Source organism: Nycticebus coucang, chromosome 8 (genome assembly GCF_027406575.1).
Source record: "Nycticebus coucang isolate mNycCou1 chromosome 8, mNycCou1.pri, whole genome shotgun sequence".
Classification (NCBI taxonomy): Eukaryota; Metazoa; Chordata; class Mammalia; order Primates; family Lorisidae; genus Nycticebus; species Nycticebus coucang.
In genome coordinates, this window is record NC_069787.1 from 116,789,955 (window position 1) to 116,811,432 (window position 21,478).

Sequence of the window (21,478 nt, forward strand, 5' to 3'; positions counted from 1 at the left end):
GCCTCCTAGCAAGACTTTGCCAGAATGAAGTGGAAATGTTGAACAGGCCTATGTCAAGTTCTGAAATAGCATAAACCATACAAAATCTCCCAAAAAGAAAAGCGCAGGACCAGATGGCTTTATGTCAGAATTCTACCAAACCTTTAAAGAGGAACTAGTGCCTATATTACTAAACCTCTTCCAAATTATAGAAAAAGAAGGAATACTACGCAACACATTCTATGAAGCAAACATCACCTTGATCCCCATACCAGGGAAAGACCCAACAAGAAAAGAAAATTATAGACCAATATCACTAATGAATATTGATGCAAAAATACTCAATAAGATCCTAACAAACAGAATCCAACAACACATCAAAAAAATTATACACCATGACCAAGTGGGATTTATCCTAGGGTCTCAAGGCTGGTTCAATATACGTAAATCTATAAATGTAATTCAGCACATAAACAAACTAAAAAATAAAGACGATATGATTCTCTCAATTGATGCAGAGAAAGCTTTTGATAATACCCAGCATCCCTTCATGATCACAACACTCAAGAAAACTGGTATAGAAGGGACATTTCTTAAACTGATAGAGGCCATCTACAGCAAACCCACAGCCAATATTGTATTGAATGGAGTTAAATTGAAATCATTTCCACTTAGATCAAGAACCAGGCAAGGTTGCCCATTGTCTCCATTGCTCTTTAACATTGTCATGGAAGTTTTAGCCATTGCAATTAGGGAAGAAAAGGTGATCAAGGGTATCCACATAGGGTCAGAAGAGATCAAACTTTCACTCTTTGCAGATGACATGATTGTCTATCTGGAAAACACTAGGCATTCTACTACAAAACTTTTAGAAGTGATCAAGGAATACAGCAATGTCTCAGGCTACAAAAATCAACACCCATAAATCTGTAGCCTTTATGTATACCAACAATAACCAAGCGGAAAAAACAGTCAAGGACTCTATTCCATTCACAGTAGTGCCAAAGAAGATGAAATATTTGGGAGTTTATCTAACATAGGACGTGAAAGATCTCTACAAAGAGAACTATGAAACTTTAAGAAAAGAAATAGCTGAAGATGTTAACAAATGGAAAAACATACCATGCTCATGGCTAGGAAGAATCAACATTGCTAAAATGTCTATACTACCCAAAGTAATGTATAATTTTAATGCAATTCCTATTAAAGCTCCATTGTCATATTTTAAAGATCTTGAAAAAATAATACTTTGTTTTATATGGAATCAGGAAAAACCTCGAATAGCCAAAACATTACTCAGCAATAAAAACAAAGCAGGAGGAATCACGCTACCAGACCTGAGACTGTACTATAAATCGATAGTGATCAAAACAGCATGGTATTGGTACAAAAACAGAGAACTTAGATGTCTGAAACAGAATAGAGAACCAAGAGATGAATCCAGCTACTTACCGTTATTTGATCTTCGGCAAGCCAATAAAAAACATTCAGTGGAGAAAAGATTCCCTGTTTAACAAACGGTGCTGTGTGAACTGGCTGGCAACCTGTAGAAGATTGAAACAGGACCTACCCCTTTCACCATTAACTAAGATAGACTCTCACTGGATAAAAGATTTAAACTTAAGACATGAAACTATAAAAATACTTGAAGAAAGTGCAGGGAAAACTCTTGAAGGAATTGGCCTAGGTGAATATTTTGTGAGGAGGACTCCCCAGGCAATTGAAGCAGTATCAAAAACACACTACTGGGACCTGATCAAACTAAAAAGCTTCTGCACAGCCAAGAACATAGTGAGTAAGGCAGGCAGACAGCCCTCAGAATCCACAGAGAACTCAAACGTATTAGCAAGAAAAGAACAAGTGATCTCATCCCAGGGTTGGCAAATGACTTGAAGAGAAACTTCTCTAAAGAAGACAGACGCACAATCTACAGACAAATGGGAAAAAGCTCATCATCCTTAATCATCAGAGAAATGCAAATCAGAACTACTTTGAGATATCACCTAACCCCAGTAAGAGTAGCCCACATAACAAAATCCCAAAACCAGAGATGTTGGGGGGGGGGCTGCGGAGAAAAAGGCACACTTCTACACTGCTGGTGGGAATGCACACTAATACGTTCTTTTTGGAAGGATATTTGGAGAATACTTAGAGATCTAAAAATAGACCTGCCATTGGATCCTATAATTCCTTTACTAGGTTTATACTCAGAAGACCAAATATCATAATATAACAAAGACATCTGTACCAGAATGTTTATTGCAGCCCAATTCATAACTGCTAAGTCATGGAAGTAGCCCAAGTGCCCATCGACCCACGAATGGACTAGCAAATTGTGGTACATGTATACCATGGAATATTATGCAGCCTTAAAGAAAGATGGAGACTTTACCTCTTTCATGCTTAGATGGATGGAGCTGGAACATATTCTTATTAGCAAAGTATCTCAAGAATGGAAGAAAAAGTATCCAATGTACTCAGCCCTACTACAAAGCTAATTTATAGCTTTCATATGAAGGCTATAACCCAACTATAGTACAAGAATATGGGGAAAGGGCCAAGGTAGGGGAAGGGAGGGGGAAGTCAGGGTGGAGGCAGGGTAATTGGTGGGGCCACACCTACCGGGCATCTTAGAATGGGTATAGGTGAAACTTAGTAAAGGCAGAATACAAGTGTCTATATACAATAACTAAGAAAATGCCATGAAGGTTACATTGAACAGTTTGATAAGAATATTTCAGATTGTATATGAAACCAGCACCCTTGATTATACAAATGTACACACCTATGATTTAACAATAAAAAATAAAATAAAAAAAAATACATTCTGGCATAAAAAAAAAAAAAGGTATAGCCCAAGTGTCCACCAATGGATGAGTGGATAAAGAAAATGTAGTACGTATACACACAGTGGATAATTAATCAGCCATAAAAAGAATAAAGTACTGTTGTTTGTAACAGCATGGAGGGAACTGGAAAGCGTTATGTTAGGTGAATTAAGCCAAACACAGAAAGACAAATCTCACATGTTGTCCCTCAAGTATGGTAGGTAAACATTAAAATGATTGATCTCATAAGATAGAAAGTAGAATGATGGTTTCCCGAGGGTGAAAGGGGCAGGGAGTAGGGTGGATAAAGTAGGAATGGTTAATGGGTACAAAAATATAGTTAGATAAAATGAACAATATTTGATAGCACAACAAAATGCCAAGAGTTAACAATAAGTTATACTTTAAAATAACTATAAGAGTGGAATTGCAATGTTTCTACAAGTCTTGGTGGAATTACGACGCCAAGGAGTGACAACTGCTTAAGATGGTAGCTACCCCAATTACCCTTATTTGATTAATACACATTGTATGCTTCATCAAAACATAACATAAGGTAATTTAATCACATGTATGCCTTATCAAAACATCATATCACTTTATATATAGCTATTATGTACCCATTAATTAAATATAAATTAGTATAGGCACTATGGAAAACAGTATGGGGGTTTCTCAAACTGCAAATACAACTGTCACATAATTTACTAATCCCACTATGGGAATTTATCCAAAAGAAATCAGCGTATCAAAGGGCTGTCTCTACTCCCATACTTATTGCAGCCCAATTTACAGGAGCAAAGACACTTACAATCAACCTAAGTGTCTATCAACGGATGACTAAATAAAGAGAATTGGTACATATATACAATGGGATATTATGTGTCCATTAAAAGGAATGAAATCATATCATTTGCAACAACATAGTTGGAACTGGTGGTTATTATATTAAGTGAAATAAGCCAGGCACAAAAAGACAGATATCATATATTCTCACTTACATTTAATAGCTAAAAAACATTGGTCACATGGAGGTAGAAGAATAGAATGATGGATTCTTGAAACTGGGGAGGAAGAAGAGTAAAATGTTAGATAGCAGAGATTGGGAAGGGTGTCCAAGAGAGGGACAGGAGAACCTCGTTAATGGGTATAATTATGTAGTTTGTCAGAAGGAGTAAGTTCTAATGTTTCATATCAGAGTTAGGTAACAATAGTGAACAAATAAGCATTCTGCATTTCAAAATAGCTAGAAGAGAGGACTTAAAATGTACCAAACATACAGAAACAGTAAACACTCAGGTGATGGATATCCTAAATACCCTGACATGATCATTATACATTGTACCCATAAATATATAAATATAATGTCTAAAAAATAAAAATTAAAAATATAAAAAAATTAGAGAAAAGGACAATGAATATTTTAGCATTCTACTAAGTTGTTAGTATAGAGTCATCTGTCTTGCGTTAGAAAAGCTGTAGTTGATAAAATCTGATTGATCATTTTAATTCTTTTTTTTTTTTTTTTTGTAGAGACAGAGTCACTTTATCGCCCTTGGTAGGGTGCTGTAGCGTCACAGCTCACAGCAAACTCCAACTCTTGTGCTTAGGCGATTCTCTTGCCTCAGCCTCCCTAATGGCTGGGACCACAGGTGGCCGACACAACGCCTGGCTATTTGTTTTTGTTGCAGTTTGGCCAGGGCCGGGTTTGAACCCGCCACCTTCGGTATATGGGGCTGGTGCCCTACCCACTGAGCCACAGGCGCTGCCCTATCATTTTAATTCTTTTTGGTCTACATGTTAAACACAGAAAGATTATGTTGACATCATCATCATTTGAAGTATTTGTATCAAATTTTAGAATCAGCTTCAATTGCCTTTTAGACAAACATTTGGCTTGTTTATTTTCATTAATGTCTTTCCCGCCATTTACTGCCCATTTTTTTTTCTTTAGGAGGTGGTACAGCATAGTGATTGAGAACACAGGGTCTGGAGTTTGACTTCTGGGATTTCATGCCTGCTGTGTATAACCTTACACAAATTACCTAACATTTTGGAGACTTAGTTTCCTTATCTGTAAAATGGGGGTCATATTAATAAATGCTGCCTCACAAAGTTATTGCAGAGATTGACTAAATTAGTACATTTAAAGGGCATAATGCCTGACACACAGTGCTGAGTGTCATGACTCAGCAAATATGAGACTCGTTAACTTCTTGCTATTACTGTAGTTATTATTAATTCATAATTTCAGATATTCATTAACAAACACATTAAGCACTTTTCTCCCTTGCACTTTTACACTCTTGCTAAAAGAAAGATGCTTTGTTATCTTGCCTTTGGCTTTTTTGTTGACAGTGTAAGCAGAAGGCAAGGAAAGTCTGTTTTCAGCCCAGGACAATCTTTTAAACAAGATCACTTCATTAATTTTGTCTTTATTACTTTATTAACCAGTGTAATTTGTTAAGAAAAATAACTGTCTCTATAACATTTACACCGAAATATTACATAGTTCTAAATGTCTTCTGAAGCATTAAAGCAAGAATTTACTGTGCTTTTTATGTATAGGTGATTTGACTATTCTAATTAAAATTTAGTAACCCTTAGCTGGGTGCAGTGGCTTATGCCTAAATTCCAGCCCTTACGGACACTAAGGGGGAGGATTGCTTGAGATCTACCATTTGAGACCAGCCTGAACAAGAGTGAGACCCCCATCTCTACAAAAAATAGAAAAGTTAGTTGGGTATGGTGGTGCTTACCTGTAGTACCAACTGCCTGGGAGGCTGAGGGGCTCAGGCAGGATTGCTTGAACCCTGGAGTCTGATGTTGCAGGAACTATGATGATGTGATGATGCCTAGGTAAAGACTGAAACCCTGTTTCAAAAAAAAAAAATTAGTAACCCAAACCACTTTGGAAAACTGCTTGGCAGTATTTATTAAAGCTGATAACTCCGTGACTTACCTTGTCTTGTGATTCCACTTCTGTGTATGTTTAATAGATCTGTGTACATATGTTCACAGAAAGGCTTGTTTATTGTAATACTAGAACCTCCAGAGTTGACCACCTCTCCACATTGATCACCTCCTTAAGTTGATCTAGTTTTCATAGACTGGACATGTACCACATGTATGTATCAGTACAGTAGGCCTAATTCCTTATGGTGATCACCTCCGTATGTGGACCAGTTTGTGGAAGTCTCTGGGGTAGTCAACTTACAGAGATCCTACTGTATTTGTACTAGCCACCAGCTTGAAATCACCCACATGCTTAAGACCAGTAGAATAAACTGTGGTATAGTCCACATTGGAATACTATGTAGAAATGAAACTGAAAGATTTACAAAGTATATCTCTGCAGTATAGATGCTCAACAGCAAAGATGAATCTCACAAATACAGTACTGGGAGAAAGAAGTAGAAAAGAGCATTTATTATTCTGTATGGTTCTGTTTTTGTCAAGTGTAAAATTAGGCAGAAAGAAATCTAACCCATTAACAGTTCTGAGTGTCACTGGGGATGGCGTTGGGGAATACTGACTGGCAGGAAGGATGGAGGGAGCTTGCAGAGTGCTATTACTTTAATGAGTGGCAGCTCATCAAACTGAAAATTGTGGATTTTTTTTTACTTCGATAATTGTATATTACAGTCCTAAAAGCTTTTTTTTTTTTTCAAGCAATGCATTTGTATATTGTAAACCCCTGGCATTATACATTTAATTATGTATTTGATGATACCGAGATACTAGTTGATATGTACTATTTTCCAGCATCTCTAATTAATTCTCAAAAGGTTGCAACAAAAAGGAGAAGAAAGGTGGTCATCCAGGTTTGGGCTTCTGGGCCCTGGCAGTTTTTTAGGCCTTCTGCATTTAGCATGAAATGCCCTGTCAGAGATAGAGATGAAGAGGATACTTGATTGCAGAACAGGTAATCGTTTAATAAGAAAGGTTTGGCGCAGGAGGGTGACACTGTGCACGCACCTCGTTGGCCACTCTTATTTTAGGGACCAGAGAGTTCTGTCAAATTGGCAAAGTTCATTATCCACTGGTAGACTTTATGGATGAAACTTTTTACTTAGTTTTAAATGACTCTGAAGAAAAGATAGGAATTAGTAAATTGTTTTTGTAAGTTATTTTTAGCATCCACAGGGAAGATAATATTTAATACTTTAAGAACTTTGTTTAAAGGTTTTACTCAATTTTCTATTAAGACAAAAAGGATTTTTTTTTTACCTTTAACTTATGTGTACTTCATTTTTTATAAATTTTTTATAGTTTAAAACTAATACATGTTCATTATCAATACAGAAATGATTAAAAAGCAAAAATCCTTTTTTCATTTCACTTGCAGATCCTTTTTTTTTGTCTGTATACATATCATATTTCATTGATTCTACAGTGCATTTTATTACCCCACACTTTAACATCTCTGAAATTGGGATGTGTCTTTAAATTGCTATCAGCCAGGTGGAATTCATGATGGAGTTATCATCACTTAGACATAGGAAATTTGATGGTAGTCATATGCCATCTGATACTAAATGGGTTGAGTTTAATTGCTGTTATGAGCATGTTGAAAAAGATTTCTTGCACTATGTGATTTGGCATTAAAGAAGAAAGTTAGTGTATGCAGAAAGGCACAGAAAAGAGAACAGGGAGTAAATTTAACAGGAGTGAAACAAAAACTCATTGTTGGAAGAATGACTACAGTTTTATTTCCTTTCAAAGCAAAACCCAAGTGCTTCATGGGATGAAGAAGAGGAACTATTGTATGAGTAAATGAAAGAGTGATGCATCTTTTTTTTTTTTTTTTTTTAGCATTTTTTTTTTTTTTTTTTTTGTAGAGACAGAGTCTCACTGTACCGCCCTTGGGTAGAGTGCCGTGGCGTCACACGGCTCACAGCAACCTCCAACTCCTGGGCTTACGCGATTCTCCTGCCTCAGCCTCCCAAGCAGCTGGGACTACAGGCGCCCGCCACAACGCCCGGCTATTTTTTGTTGCAGTTTGGCCGGGGCTGGGCTTGAACCCACCACCCTTGGCATATGGGGCCGGCGCCCTACTCACTGAGCCACAGGCGCCGCCCGAAAGAGTGATGCATCTTATACACAGAATACATGCAGAAATATTCCCTTTCACAGGCCAGCCTGTGTAATCCAAGGCAGGAAAAATTGCCAAACCCTGAAGAATAGATAGATGGCGTGTGTGACCAATTCAAGCACCAAGCAGAACTGTGGTTAAGGCATCATGCCATAGCTTTAATTCTCATTTCTTTTTATGAATAAATTTGGTCATCTTTTTATGTGTTTATTCATCTTTTTCCATCTGTTGAGATAATCATTTGGCTTTTCTCTTTTAATATATTCATTCATATAACATTTTATATTAATATACATTCATCCCCCATTTCTGGGAATGCAACTTGATATTTTCTTTTTAAATTTAAATTTCTATTCAGTTATCTCATGGATATGTCATCAGTTTTGTGTAAATAGATCTACCTCATTTCTTTTAATGGCTGGATTATTTTTCTATTGTATGAATGTACTGTAATTTTTAAATTGCTGCATTATTGGTATACATGATTTTCGGTTTTTATTATTAAAAACAATATAGTGTCCATCTTTCCATTTATATTTTATATATTTAAGCTAGTGTTTCTATAGAATAAATTCCTAGAAATTAATTTGTTATGTGCATTTTCATTATTCGATAACATGAAAGAAAGTTAAAAGTTAATTTTTAAAAATTATTTGCTTGGTTTAGAAATGTCAAATATTATTGCAAAACATACCATCATGTTAACAGTAGTTGCCTTGGAGTGATTGTCTTATGTGTGATTTTTTTAAAAAAAAACTTTAATTCAAGAAAGACAGAACTTATTTTAAAAAAACTGAATGCTGGCCAGGTGCTGTGGCTCATACCTGTAATCCTAGCATTCTGGGAAGCCAAGGCCGAAGGATTGCTTGAGCTCACGAGTTCAAGACCAGCCTGAGCCAAAGTGAGATCTCATCTCTAAAAAATAGCCAGGTGTTCTGGCGGGCCTCTGTAGTCCCAGCTACTCAGGAGGCTGAGGTAAGGGGATTGCTCAACCCCAAGAGTTTGAGGTTGCTGTGAGCTATGATGCCATTGCACTTTACCAAGGGTGACAAAGTGAGACTCTGTCACAAACAAACAAACAAAACAAAAACAAAAACTGAATGCTTATGAAATCAAGCTTCAGAACTTCTGAGGTTGGAAGCAATTACGCTTGCCAGATAATACATCAAGCAAAATGCAAAACATATGAAACAAATCAGAAAGCTGCTTGTAGAGGTAAGTGGCTTAATTCATTGAGTGTAAGAGAGATAATTTATTGCTAATTCTTTTCCAGGGCTTTTTGATTAATTCAAAACCAGAGAATGCCTGTGAACCTATAGTGCCTCCACCATTAAAAGACAATTCATCTGGCGCTTTCATCGTGTTAATTAGAAGACTTGATTGTAATTTTGATATAAAGGTAGTGTTTCTTTTATTTTTTTGTTTACTATTTGTTTAGTCAATTTAAATTCTCCTTTGTTTCAGAAAAAGTTTGAAATTTAGTAAGATTGGAAATGAACAAGTTGATGAGGATATAAATAACTACCACCATTGGTTCTAAGATTTTTCAGGTGCTTATTGGGCATTTTGAATTGTTTGTGGTTTAACCTACTTTGGAGAAACAAACCATAGAGGGACAAAGTTAACTTAGTTCAAAGAGAAATTTCAGTGTCAATGTAGCCTCTAGGTATAGAGTAGAGGTAGGTGTTGTATTGGTACTGGGAGGGTCCAGGTATAAAACTACAGGCTGAAGTTAAGTTTCCATTTCTAGATAAGACCAAGATTCTACCACTGGACAAAAATGCTTTAATTATTTTATGTAAAATATATAATATTTTATCTAAAGTAGGTAATAAAATCATCAGGTGAGTTCATATTTATGTTTTTCTCTTTTAAAACTGTAGGATTATTGCAAGTAATCCACCAATCCCTTTCCTGCCCAGAATAAATAAGTATGCAGGTGGCAGGAAAATTGGCTTGGCAAGGGTTTTTTAACTTAGCATTTAAGGTAGTTAAAGTTCACCAGAATACCTCCCTCACTATGTATCTCCACTGCTGCTCTAGAAGTGTGGTTTTTAAAGTCTATATAAATGTTGGTTGGACATGAAAGTGAAGTTTCAGTTGTCTCACATTGGTAGAACTGCCAAAACCTGATCTGTAGCTAGAAAGTTAGAAGAGGCCAGGCTTCAAAACTACCTAGTACTTGTGTGATGCTGTTTTCTTTTTTGTTTTGACTTTTACCTTTTTGTGTTTTGAAACACAGCATACACAGTATAATGTATACATGTGCAGTTTAAATAATAGCAAAATGAATACTTGTGTACACACTGTATTAAAAGAGACTTGTTACTTTCAATTAAATTACTTGAATCAGACTACATTAACGACATCAGTAGGTAATTCTTTATCTTTTAGATAAGGCTTCCATTTACAGATTTTATTAAACTAACATCAATATCTGATCTTAGACACTTTCTAGTTTGACTATTTCTATATTGATTTCAGAAGTTTTAAGTGATGTTAAGTATATAATAAAGTTATTGCTTATTAAAACTAATTTTTAATCCTGTGTTTGAAAAAGCTTGTGATGGGTGGCACCTGTGGCTCAGTGAGTAGGGCGCTGGCCCCATATACTGAGGGTGGCAGGTTCAAACCCAGCCCCGGCTGAACTGCAACCAAAAAATAGCCGGGCGTTGTGGCGGGCGCCTGTAGTCCCAGCTACTCGGGAGGCTGAGGCAGGAGAATCGCGGAAGCCCAAAAGCTAGAGGTTGGTGTGAGTCCTGTGACATCATGGCACTCTACTGAAGGCGGTAAAGTGAGACTCTGTCTCTACAAAAAAAAAAAAAAAAAAGAAAAAGCTTGTGATATGAAAGTTTCTTTATAAGGCCAGAAGAAACCCCAGAAGTACCAATATTTTCTATTTCTTTACTGTAGATTCTTTTTGCTCCATAGTAATGTTTTAATTTCTTCTGCTTGATCTTAGCTAAAAACCCATGAGTATGTGTTTTCTAACTTTAACTTCTTGGAAGTAGAATTTATATTTTATGCGGGTCTTATGTGCTGAGCTTTTACTACAGTGCCTAGAATGCCAGTAGCAACAGATAGTAAAGGAGTGTACTCAAAGATCTGTCACTAGGTGGCGCTAAACACCAAAATTCTTATAATTATTCCATCACAGTTATTTTTCAAGTGCAATGCAAGTCCCTGTAAATACTATGAAATTCCTAGTAGGCTGGTAACAATTACAGAGAGTTTTTCTTTTGTTGCACAGGAAAATTTATCCAAAAGCTTTATTTTTGGCAGTAGATGGTATTTTTAGTGGTAGGTGGGTTGAAACGGAGCCTCTGCTGTATTAGGATGTGAAATAATTAAGATTTGATTGGAATATGAATCCTAACAGTATCAAAAAATATGAACTTAGGTTTGATCTCTCATTTTTATATGAACTTTAATACACAAAGGCAACTAGAGAATATTTTATGAGTACCTTTTGTAGACTTACATTGCAATTGACCATTAAATATTTAGGTAGCTTTGAATTAAATATAGGTCATTAACAAGTAAAGCTTATTTTATAAAAGCAGCTTTGTTTCAAGCCAAGAGCAAGCATCAGAAATAGTTGTACATAAAGGTTTTTCAGGTGTTCTTAATGATGTACTGGGAAAAGATTATTTTAATTTAATTCTGTTAAATTAATTGTTTTCTTTCTTTTTTTTTGTTATTTTGTTTTTTGAGACAGAGTCTCACTTTATCACCCTAGGTAGAGTGCTGTGGCATCATCACAGCAACCGCATTCTCTTGGGCTGAAGCAATCCTCTTGCCTCAGCCTCCCAAGTAGCTGGGACTACAGGTGCCTGCCATGATGCCTAGTTAGTCTATTTTTAGTACAGACGAGGTCTTGCTCTAACTCGGGCTGGTCTCAAACTTCTGAACTAAAGCAATACACCTGCCTCAGCCTCCCAGAATGCTAGGATTTCAGGCATGAGCCACGGTGCCTGGCCCAAATTAATTGATTTTCTTTTTATTATTTTTAGTACTAAACATGAGCCAGACACAACATTAAACTTCATTAGAAATAGCCCCATTCAAGAACCTGGAAGCTAATGACTTTGAGTTTGTAATGGTATCTTGTAGAATATGAATGTTGCAGTATGTGGAAAGGCATCAATCTCTTTTCTGATTACAATCTATAGAACATTAAGAATTATCTATATGAGGGGGTTTCAAACCTTTTTGACTGCAACTCACAGTAAGAAATGTATTTTTACTCATTCCCCCGTATGTGTACAACACAGCCTTACAATAAGTTTCATGAAACAGTACTTACATATGTTACCTATACTGGCATACTTGAAATTAGTTTTTATTTAAAAAATAAAATTCAGTTGAGTTCACTAAATTATTTTACTGCCTAGTAAGGGTTCAAGACCTATAATTTGAAAAATGCTAATTTCGGCCAATCTTTTCTTTTTGTTAGTGTAAGTTGACACGGACACTAAAAAGTATGCTTTTGCCCCAACAGTTCTAAATTCAAAATTGTTTTTTGTTTTTAATTTTAATGCTAAATTGTGCCTTTCAATATTAAAAAAATTGCTAGCCCATGTAACATAGATTGACTTTAAAGTGATTCCATTGAAACATGATATTAATTTTTAAGTTCCAATATTTTGGCTTCTGTTTTCTAGGATTTCGTACTTGAAACAAGTTTCATACCACACAGAAGATTTTACTAGCCCCACCAAAAATATTTTCTAATGTAAGAAATAAATTCAGCTTACCTCTCAGCTTAAGTAAACATGTATAGTGGTAATATGGCAGTTAGAAAAAGGTCAACTCTTTTGGAACATAACCTCTGACCTCTGCTAAAAAAAGGAAACATTCCTTTGTACCAACATAATAAATGTCACAAAGTTTCACCATTAAAACTGTGTACTTTTTTGTTTTATTGTTGGGGATTCGTTGAGGGTACAAAGAACCAGGTTACATTGATTGCATTTTTTAGGTAAAGTCCCTCTTATAATTGTGCAAACCTGTGTACTTTTTATGGCAATTTCTCTGAATTCTTATGCAGTCTACTAGTCAAATCTCATTTGGTAGGTACCTTTTACTTAGGAAAGTAGGGAAAATGCAACATATTACTATATTAGGAAAATTATTACCCACTGGACTAAAGTAAAAAATTTTGCATGTTTTCTAGGAGGGGAACTACGAAACAGATTTGAGGAAATTTCAGGTTTGAGGCTTAAATATTACTGGTTATCACTACCTCAGCTGAGGTTTAGTTTAAACAACTGTGTGAGAGATATTCTTCTAGGCTTCAGATACATACAAATAAAGATGGTTGTTCTTTTCCTTAAGGAACATAAAGTCTGGCACTCAAAGTGCTCTAAATGCTATTTTATTAGATCTCTGTTTTTCAAAGTAGAAACAGGTTTAGTTATTTAGTAATTAATGTTTATACCAAGAAGATTGAAAAATATTTCTTTAATTTTTGTGAATAAGACTCTAAATTTTCACAGAATAAGTTATTATTATGCTTTACACTTAGATTTAAGTGCACCATGATTTTTTTAAATATCTTTTTGAGAATATGAAGAAACTAGTGTGCATTTATTTATTCTTTGCTTGTTTTTAGATAGTTACACTATGTCACCTCAGCTAGAATGGCATTATCATCTCACAGTAACCTTAAACTGGGTTCAAGCAATCCTCTTGCCTTAGCTTCCCAAGTAGCTGGGACTATAGGCATGTATCACATCTGGCTAATTTTTCTATTTTTTAGTGGAGATAGGGTCTCAGTCTTGCTCAGACAGGGCTCAAACTCCCGAGCTCAAACAGTCCTCCCACCCCAGCTTTCCAGGTTTCTAAGATTACAGGCATGGGCTACCATACCCAGCCAGAAATTAGTCGGTGTTTATATAATTTTATTAATGAACCAGAGTAATGAAAAATTAATCTGTTTAAAGTTTAATTACATGAAGCTGGCCTGATTAAAGTGTATCAGTTGTTATAGTACCTGGTTAGGTATTAAAAAAGTAAAGCTGCTCGGGAGGCTGAGGCAGGAGAATCGCGTAAGCCCAAGAGTTAGAGGTTGCTGTGAGCCGTGTAACGCCACGGCACTCTACCTGAGGGTGGTACAGTGAGACTCTGTCTCTACAAAAAAAAAAAAAAAGTAATGCCTTTAAGACACCAGCTTGTGATTCATAACAAAGATGAACACCTAGGCATCCTGTTGAAGTCAATCCATTGTTAGTAACTCCCAGGTATTTTTTCTTAAGCTATTTTAAAATAAGAGAAATTTAATGTTGATAAATATTATTGTCTAATAATATATTGCATATGTTTAAACTTTTTTTTTTTTTTGAGACAGAGTCTCACTATGTTGCCCTGGGTAGAGTGCTGTGGCGTCACAGCTTACAGCAACCTCAAACTCTTGGGCTCAAGTGACTCTTGCCTCAGCCTCCTGTATAGCTGGGGACTACAGGTGCCTGCCACAATGCCCAGCTCTTTTAGAGATGGGGTCTTGCTCTGGCTCAGGCTAGTCTTGAACTCCTGAACTCAAGCAATCCACCTTCCTCAGTCTCCCAGAGTGCTAGGATTATAGGTGTGAGCCACACTGCACCTGGCCTTAAATTTCTTAATGATCTCTAAAATACCCCATAGCTGTTTTGTTTTTAACTATTTCTGGATCCAATCATCGATAAAATGTTGAGTTTAGTTGCCTCTAGTCTATAGCAGTTCTTAATCCTTTTTCCCCTACTTTTTCTACTTCCACATTTCACTCTAATAATTTTTATTGTTTTGTCTTCAGATTCACTGATCTTTTCTTCCATAATGTCTAACTTTCTTTTAAGTTCATCTAGTTAATTTTCCATATTGTATATTTTTTCTCTAGAAGTTTCATTTGAAACTTTTTTTTTTACACATGATCTTTTCATTTATTATTATTATTTTTTTTATTGTTGGGGATTCATTGAGGGTACAATAAGCCAGGTTACACTGATTGCAATTGTTAGGTAAAGTCCCTCTTGCAATCATGTCTTGCCCCCATAAAGTGTGACACACACCAAGGCCCCACCCCCCCTCCCTCCGTCCCTCTTTCTGCTTCCCCCCCATAACCTTAATTGTCATTAATTGTCCTCATATCAAAACTGAGTACATGTGAAGATTCATGTGAAAACTATAATTTAGCTTCATAGTAGGGCTGAGTACATTGGATACTTTTTCTTCCATTCCTGAGATACTCTGCTAAGAAGAATATGTTCCAGCTCCATCCATGTAAACATGAAAGAGGTAAAGTCTCCATCTTTCTTTAAGGCTGCATAATATTCCATGGTATACATGTACCACAATTTGCTAGTCCATTCGTCCGTCGATGGGCACTTGGGCGTCTTCCATGACTTAGCAATTATGAATTGGGCTGCAATAAACATTCTGGTACAGATGTCTTTGTAATATTGTGATTTTTGGTCTTCTGGGTATAAACCTAGTAAAGGAATTATAGGATCGAATGGCAGGTCTATTTTAGATCTCTAAGTATTCTCCAAACATCCTTCCAGAAAGAACGTATTACTGTGCCTTCCCACCAGCAGTGTAGAAGTGTGCCCTTTTCTCCATATCCACGCCAACATCTCTGGTTTTGGGATTTTGTTATATGGGCTACTTTTACTGGGGTTAGGTGATACCTCAAAGTAGTTTTGATTTGCATTTCTCTGATGATTAAGGATGATGAGCTTTTTTCATGTGTTTGTAGATCGTGCTTCTGTCTTCCTTAGAGAAGTTTCTCTTCAAGTCCTTTGCCCACCCTGGGATGGGAAGACTTATTCTTTTCTTGCTAATACGTTTGAGTTCTCTGTGGATTCTGGTTATTAGACCTTTATCGGAGGTATAACCTTAAATATTTTCTCCCATTCTGAGGGCTGTCTGCCTGCCTTACTCACTATGTTCTTGGCTGTGCAGAAGCTTTTTAGTTTGATCAGGTCCCAGTAATGTATTTTTGATACTGCTTCAATTGCCTGGGGAGTCCTCCTCATAAAATATTCACCTAGGCCGATTCCTTCAAGAGTTTTCCCTGAACTTTCTTCAAGTATTTTTATAGTTTCATGTCTTAAGTTTAAATCTTTTATCCAGTGAGAGTCTATCTTAGTTAATGGTGAAAGGGGTAGGTCCTGTTTCAATCTTCTACAGGTTGCCAGCCAGTTTACCCAGCACCATTTGTTAAATAGGGAATCTTTTCTCCACTGAATGTTTTTAATTGACTTGTCAAAGATCAAATAATGGTAAGTAGCTGGATTCATCTCTTGGTTCTCTATTCTGTTCCAGACATCTACTTCTCTGTTTTTGTACCAATACCATGCTGTTTTGATCACTATCGATTTATAGTACAGTCTCAGGTCTGGTAGCGTGATTCCTCCGGCTGTGCTTTTATTGCTGAGTAATGTTTTGGCTATTCGAGGTTTTTCCTGATTCCATATAAAACAAAGTATTATTTTTTCAAGATCTTTAAAATATGACAATGGAGCTTTAATAGGAATTGCATTAAAATTATATATATTGCTTTGGGTAGTATAGACATTTTAGCAATGTTGATTCTTCCTAGCCATGAGCATGGTATGTTTTTCCATTTGTTAACATCTTCAGCTATTTCTTTTCTTAAAGTTTCATAGTTCTCTTTGTAGAGATCTTTCACATCCTTTGTTAGGTATACTCCCAAATATTTCATCTTCTTTGGCATTACTGTGAAAGGAACAGAGTCCTTGACTGTTTTTTCGGCTTGGTTATTGTTGGTGTATATAAAGGCTACAGATTTATGGATGTTGATTTTGTAGCCTGAAACATTGCTGTATTCCTTGATCACTTCTAAAAGTTTTGTAGTGGAATCCCTAGTGTTTTCCAGATATACGATCATATCATCTGTGAAGAGTGAAAGTTTGATCTCTTCTGACCCTATGTGGATACTCTTGATCGCCTTTTCTTCCCTAATTGCAATGGCTAAAACTTCCATGACAATGTTAAAGAGCAATGGAGACAATGGGCAACCTTGCCTGGTTCCTGATCTAAGTGGAAATGATTTCAATTTAACTCCATTCAATACGATATTGGCTGTGGATTTGCTGTAGATGGCCTCTATCAGTTTAAGAAATGTCCCTTCTATACCAATTTTCTTAAGTGTTCTGATCATGAGGGGATGCTGGATATTATCAAAAGCTTTTTCTGCATCAACTGAAAGAATCATATGGTCCTTATTTTTTAGTTTGTTTATGTTCTGAATTACATTTATAGATTTACATATATTGAACCAGCCTTGAGTCCCTGGGATAAATCCCACTTGGTCATGGTGTATAATTTTTTTGATGTGTTGTTGGATTATGTTCATTAGGATCTTATTGAGTATTTTAGCATCAATATTCATTAGTGATATTGGCCTATAATTTTCTTTTCTTGTTGGGTCTTTCCCTGGTTTGGGGATCAAGGTGATGTTTGCTTCGTAGAATGTGTTGGGTAGTATTCCTTCTTCTTCTATAATTTGGAAAAGGATTAGTAATATAGGTACTAGTTCTTTAAAGGTTTGGTAAAATTGTGATGTAAAGCCATCTGGTCCTGGGCTTTTCTTTTTAGGGAGATTTTGTATGGTTGATGCAACTTCAGAACTTGATATAGGCCTGTTCAACATTTCTACTTTGTTCTGGCTAAGTCTTGGTAGGTGGCGTACTACCAAGTATTGGTCGATTTCTTTCAGATTTTCACATTTCTGAGAGTAAAGTTTCTTGTAATATTTATTAAGGATTTTTTGAATTTCTGAGGGATCTGTTGTTATTTCATCTTTACCATTTCTGATTGATGAAAATAGGCATTTTACTGTTTTTTTTTTGGACCAAAAGTTTATCTATTTTATTGACCTTTTCAAAAAAGCAACTTTTGGATTTATTGATCTGTTGTATAATTCTTTTGTTTTCAATTTCATTTAATTCTGCTCTGATTTTGGTTATTTCTTTTCTTCTGGTGGGTTTGGGGTTGGAGTGTTCTTCCTTCTCCAGTTGCTTGAGATGTCCCATTTATTAACTTCCTGTCTTTCCGTTTTCTTGAGGAAGGCTTACAGTGCTATAAATTTCTCTCTTAGGACTGCCTTTGCAGTATCCCAGAGGTTCTGATAATTTGTGTCTTGATTGTTGTTTTGTTCCAAAAATGTGGTGATCTCCTTCTTAATCTCGTCTATAATCCATCTATCCTTCAGCATAAGGTTATTTAGCTTCCATGTTCTTGTATGGGTATGCAGATTCCTGTTGTTATTGAGTTCAACTTTTATTCCATGATGGTCTAAGAAGATGCAAGGGATAATTTCTATTTTTTTTAATTTGCTGAGGTTAGATTTGTGGCCCAGGATGTGGTCGATTTTGGAGTATGTTCCATGGGCTGTTGAGAAGAATGTGTATTCAGTTTTGTTGGGATGTAATGTTCTGTAGATGTCTGTTATGTCCAGATGCTGAATGGTTAAGTTTAAATCTAAGATTTCTTTGCTTAGCTTCTTTTAGGAAGATCTATCCAGCACTGCTAAAGGGATGTTAAAATCTCCAACTGCTATGGAATTGGAGGAAATCAGGTTGCTCATGTCTGTTAGAGTTTCTCTTATAAATTGAGGTGCATTCTGGTTGGGTGCATAAATATTAATAATTGAAATCTCATCATATTGAGTATTACCTTTAACAATATGAAGTGTCCATCCTTATCCTTCCTTATTTCCGTTGCTTTAAAGCCTATTGCGTCTGTGAAGAGGATTGCAATGCCTGATTTTTCTGCTTTCCTTTTGCCTGGAGTATAAATGACCATCCCTTCACCTTGAGTCTATATTTGTCTTTTAATGTAAGATGCGATTCTTGTATGCAGCAGATATCCGGCTTGAGTTTTTGTATCTAGTCAGCCAACCTGTGCCTCTTTAGAGGACAATTTAAACCATTCGCATTAATTGAGAATATTGATAAGCCTTTCGAGAGTCCAGTGGACATTTTTAATCCTTTTGCGACTGTGGAAATTGGAATTTGATCAAAATTTTCTGGGTGGGTTTACTTTTGTGGTGGAGGATTACACTGGTCTTTATGGAGGATAGGTCTGAGAATATCCTGGAGAGCTGGTTTAGTTATGGCAAATTTCTTCAACATGTGAATGTCATTGAATTATTTAATTTCTCTGTCATAAATGAAACTCGGTTTAGCTGGGTACAGGGTCCTGAATTGAAATTTATTTTGTTTTAGGAGATTAAAAGTCGATGACCATCCTCTTCTAGCTTGAAAGGTTTCAGCAGAGAGATCTGCAGTTATTCTAATATTCTTGCCCTTGTAGGTGATGGTTTTCTTTTGTCTGGCTGCTTTCAGAATTTTCTGTTTCATATTAACTTTAGTGAAATTGATTATGATGTGTCTGGGGAATGTCTTATTTGGGTTGAGTCGTGCTGGAGTTCTGCAACTGTCTGCTATCTGAATTTCAGAATCTCTTGGCATGTCTGGAAAGTTCTCCTTCATAATCTCTTGGATAAGAGACTCTGTGCCTTGTGAAGCCACTTAATCGCTTTCGGGGATCCCTATAAGACGAATATTGGTTTTCTTAATTATCCCAGGGCTCTCTGAGAGAGTGATCTGTTTTTGCCCCCCATTTCTCTTCCTCTTTGAGAGTTTGGGAGCGTTCGAAAGCTTTGTCTTCAATGTCAGAAATCCTTTGTTCTCCATTCTGTTACTGAGGGATTCTACTGTGTTTCTCAGATCTTTGAGGGCTGCAACTTCTTGTCTCAATGTGTCAAAATCTTTGGTCATTTGGTCTTTGAATTCATTGAATTCTTTAGGCGTCTTTTGGGTTACTGCTTGGAATTCTAATTCAATCTTATTTGCTATCCAGATTCTGAATTTGATTTCTGACATCTCAGCTATTTGTTTGTGCATGGGATCATGTGCTGTTCTGCCCTGTTGATTTCTGGGGGAGTTGATCTATTCTGATTATTCATATTGTCAGAGTTTTTCTGTTGATTTTGCCTCATGATTGTTTTTCACTGTGGCTTCTGGTCGTCCACAGAATTGGGGAGGTGTCTCTCCAAGATTAGTCCCCAGCGGGATCACTCTATTGTTGCTGGATCTTTGTAGGGTGTGACCCTGTGTAGTTCCTCTGGGGCTGTCCCAGCTAGGGCGTTCTTGTTTTGGAAGCAGCTTTTGAGTGTGACACACTTGGATCCAGCAACAGGGCGGGAGGTGGCGTGCCCGGTTCTGGGAGTGCCTGGCACCCAGTGACTTTGGCACAGAGAGCCCAAGGCTCCAGCAGTCTCTGGCCAGGATAAGGGCTCTGCGCAGAGGCAGGGAGGGCTCCAGAGGGCATGCGACTACCAGAGTCCCTGGGCAGATGAGTAGGCCGGTGTGGAGGCAGGGAGGGTACAGGAGGGAGGACGCTGGGTTGCGCGGCTCCTGCAATTCCTCGTCAGGGCATGCGGAGGCCTGGTGGGCATGGGGCACAGGTCGGGGGTCGCGGGGCAGATGTTATGGAGGTACAGGCGGTGCCAAACCCAGGAGTCTGAGGTTGCTATGAGCTGTGACGCCACTTCCCTCTACCCAGGGCAATAGCCCAAGGCTCCAGTGTGCCAAAAATGGTCTCACTCTGACCCTGAGGGTTAAGACTGTAAGGCATCTCAGTCCCCGCCTTTAGGCTGCTCAGCCACTAGGTTACTAGGTCCTGCCCGATCCTTTCTCTGCGACCCTGAGGGCGGAGCTTGCGGGGGCACTTCTCTCGCAATGGCTCCTTGCAGCCCACAGCTGAACACTATTAACTTTGTCCAGCTCAGCGGCTCAGTCTGGGCCCTAGACAGTGCCCAAAGTTCTCCGTACTCCTGCTCAAGCTCTCCCCAAGGCAATTCAACTGAGTGCCAAGTTCAAAAAACACCATACCAGTTCACAGGTAAGGCTTTTCCGGTTTGCAGTCTCACTGCTGCTTGTACTTATGGCTGCCGGCGGGATTAGGTCGATTGAACACACGCAACCACTTGCCAGTTTTCCACTGTTTTGTCCTCCTCTTGGGGTCCAGAAGTCCCTTGCTGACTCCCTGTATCCTCAAAGGGATGATTAAAGGCAGATCCTACCAGCCAGAGATGCCTGGAGTCTTATCTCCCCAGACTCACCGTGCCTAGTTGCAGGGAAGCTGTTACTTGGCCGCCATCTTGATTCCCTTTTTTTTTGACCATTTTCTGAAAACAGATGTTCTTAGAAGCATTGGGCATCCACAGGAGGTATATGTGCGGTGTTGATGAAATATCTCCCTTCTGTCTGTCAGGATCATCCTGCTTTTGAGCTTGCCTTTTCACTGGTGTTCAAACATTGCAAATTATTCTTCATGCAATGGAAAAATGGCGCTATAATTCAGATAAAAATTTTATAACATGAAATGCATGTTTGCAATTCAAATAAACACAGTTCTTTTTCTAAGCGTGTTTTATTTATCACGCTGCTCTCTGATAATATAACTGTTTCTTTTCAAGGTTCTTTTCCACTAAGCGATGTCATCTGTGTTTTCCATTCTTGCAGGTGAATAGTCTAGAATCAGGGGTGTCCAACCTTCTTTTTCCTCT

The 21,478-nt window shown here is 37.3% G+C and overlaps 1 protein-coding gene across 2 annotated transcripts in view; it reads left to right on the forward strand.

Annotated features, from left to right (window-relative positions):
- RNF13 (ring finger protein 13) overlaps positions 1-21,478 on the forward strand; it is a 182,015-nt gene that overhangs the window by 57,108 nt on the left and 103,429 nt on the right. For both annotated transcript variants that reach the window (XM_053599620.1, XM_053599621.1), the window contains one exon: positions 9,176-9,301. In XM_053599620.1, coding sequence (XP_053455595.1) covers positions 9,176-9,301 — 126 coding nt within the window. Of the gene's footprint in view, positions 1-9,175; positions 9,302-21,478 lie in introns of those variants that run through there.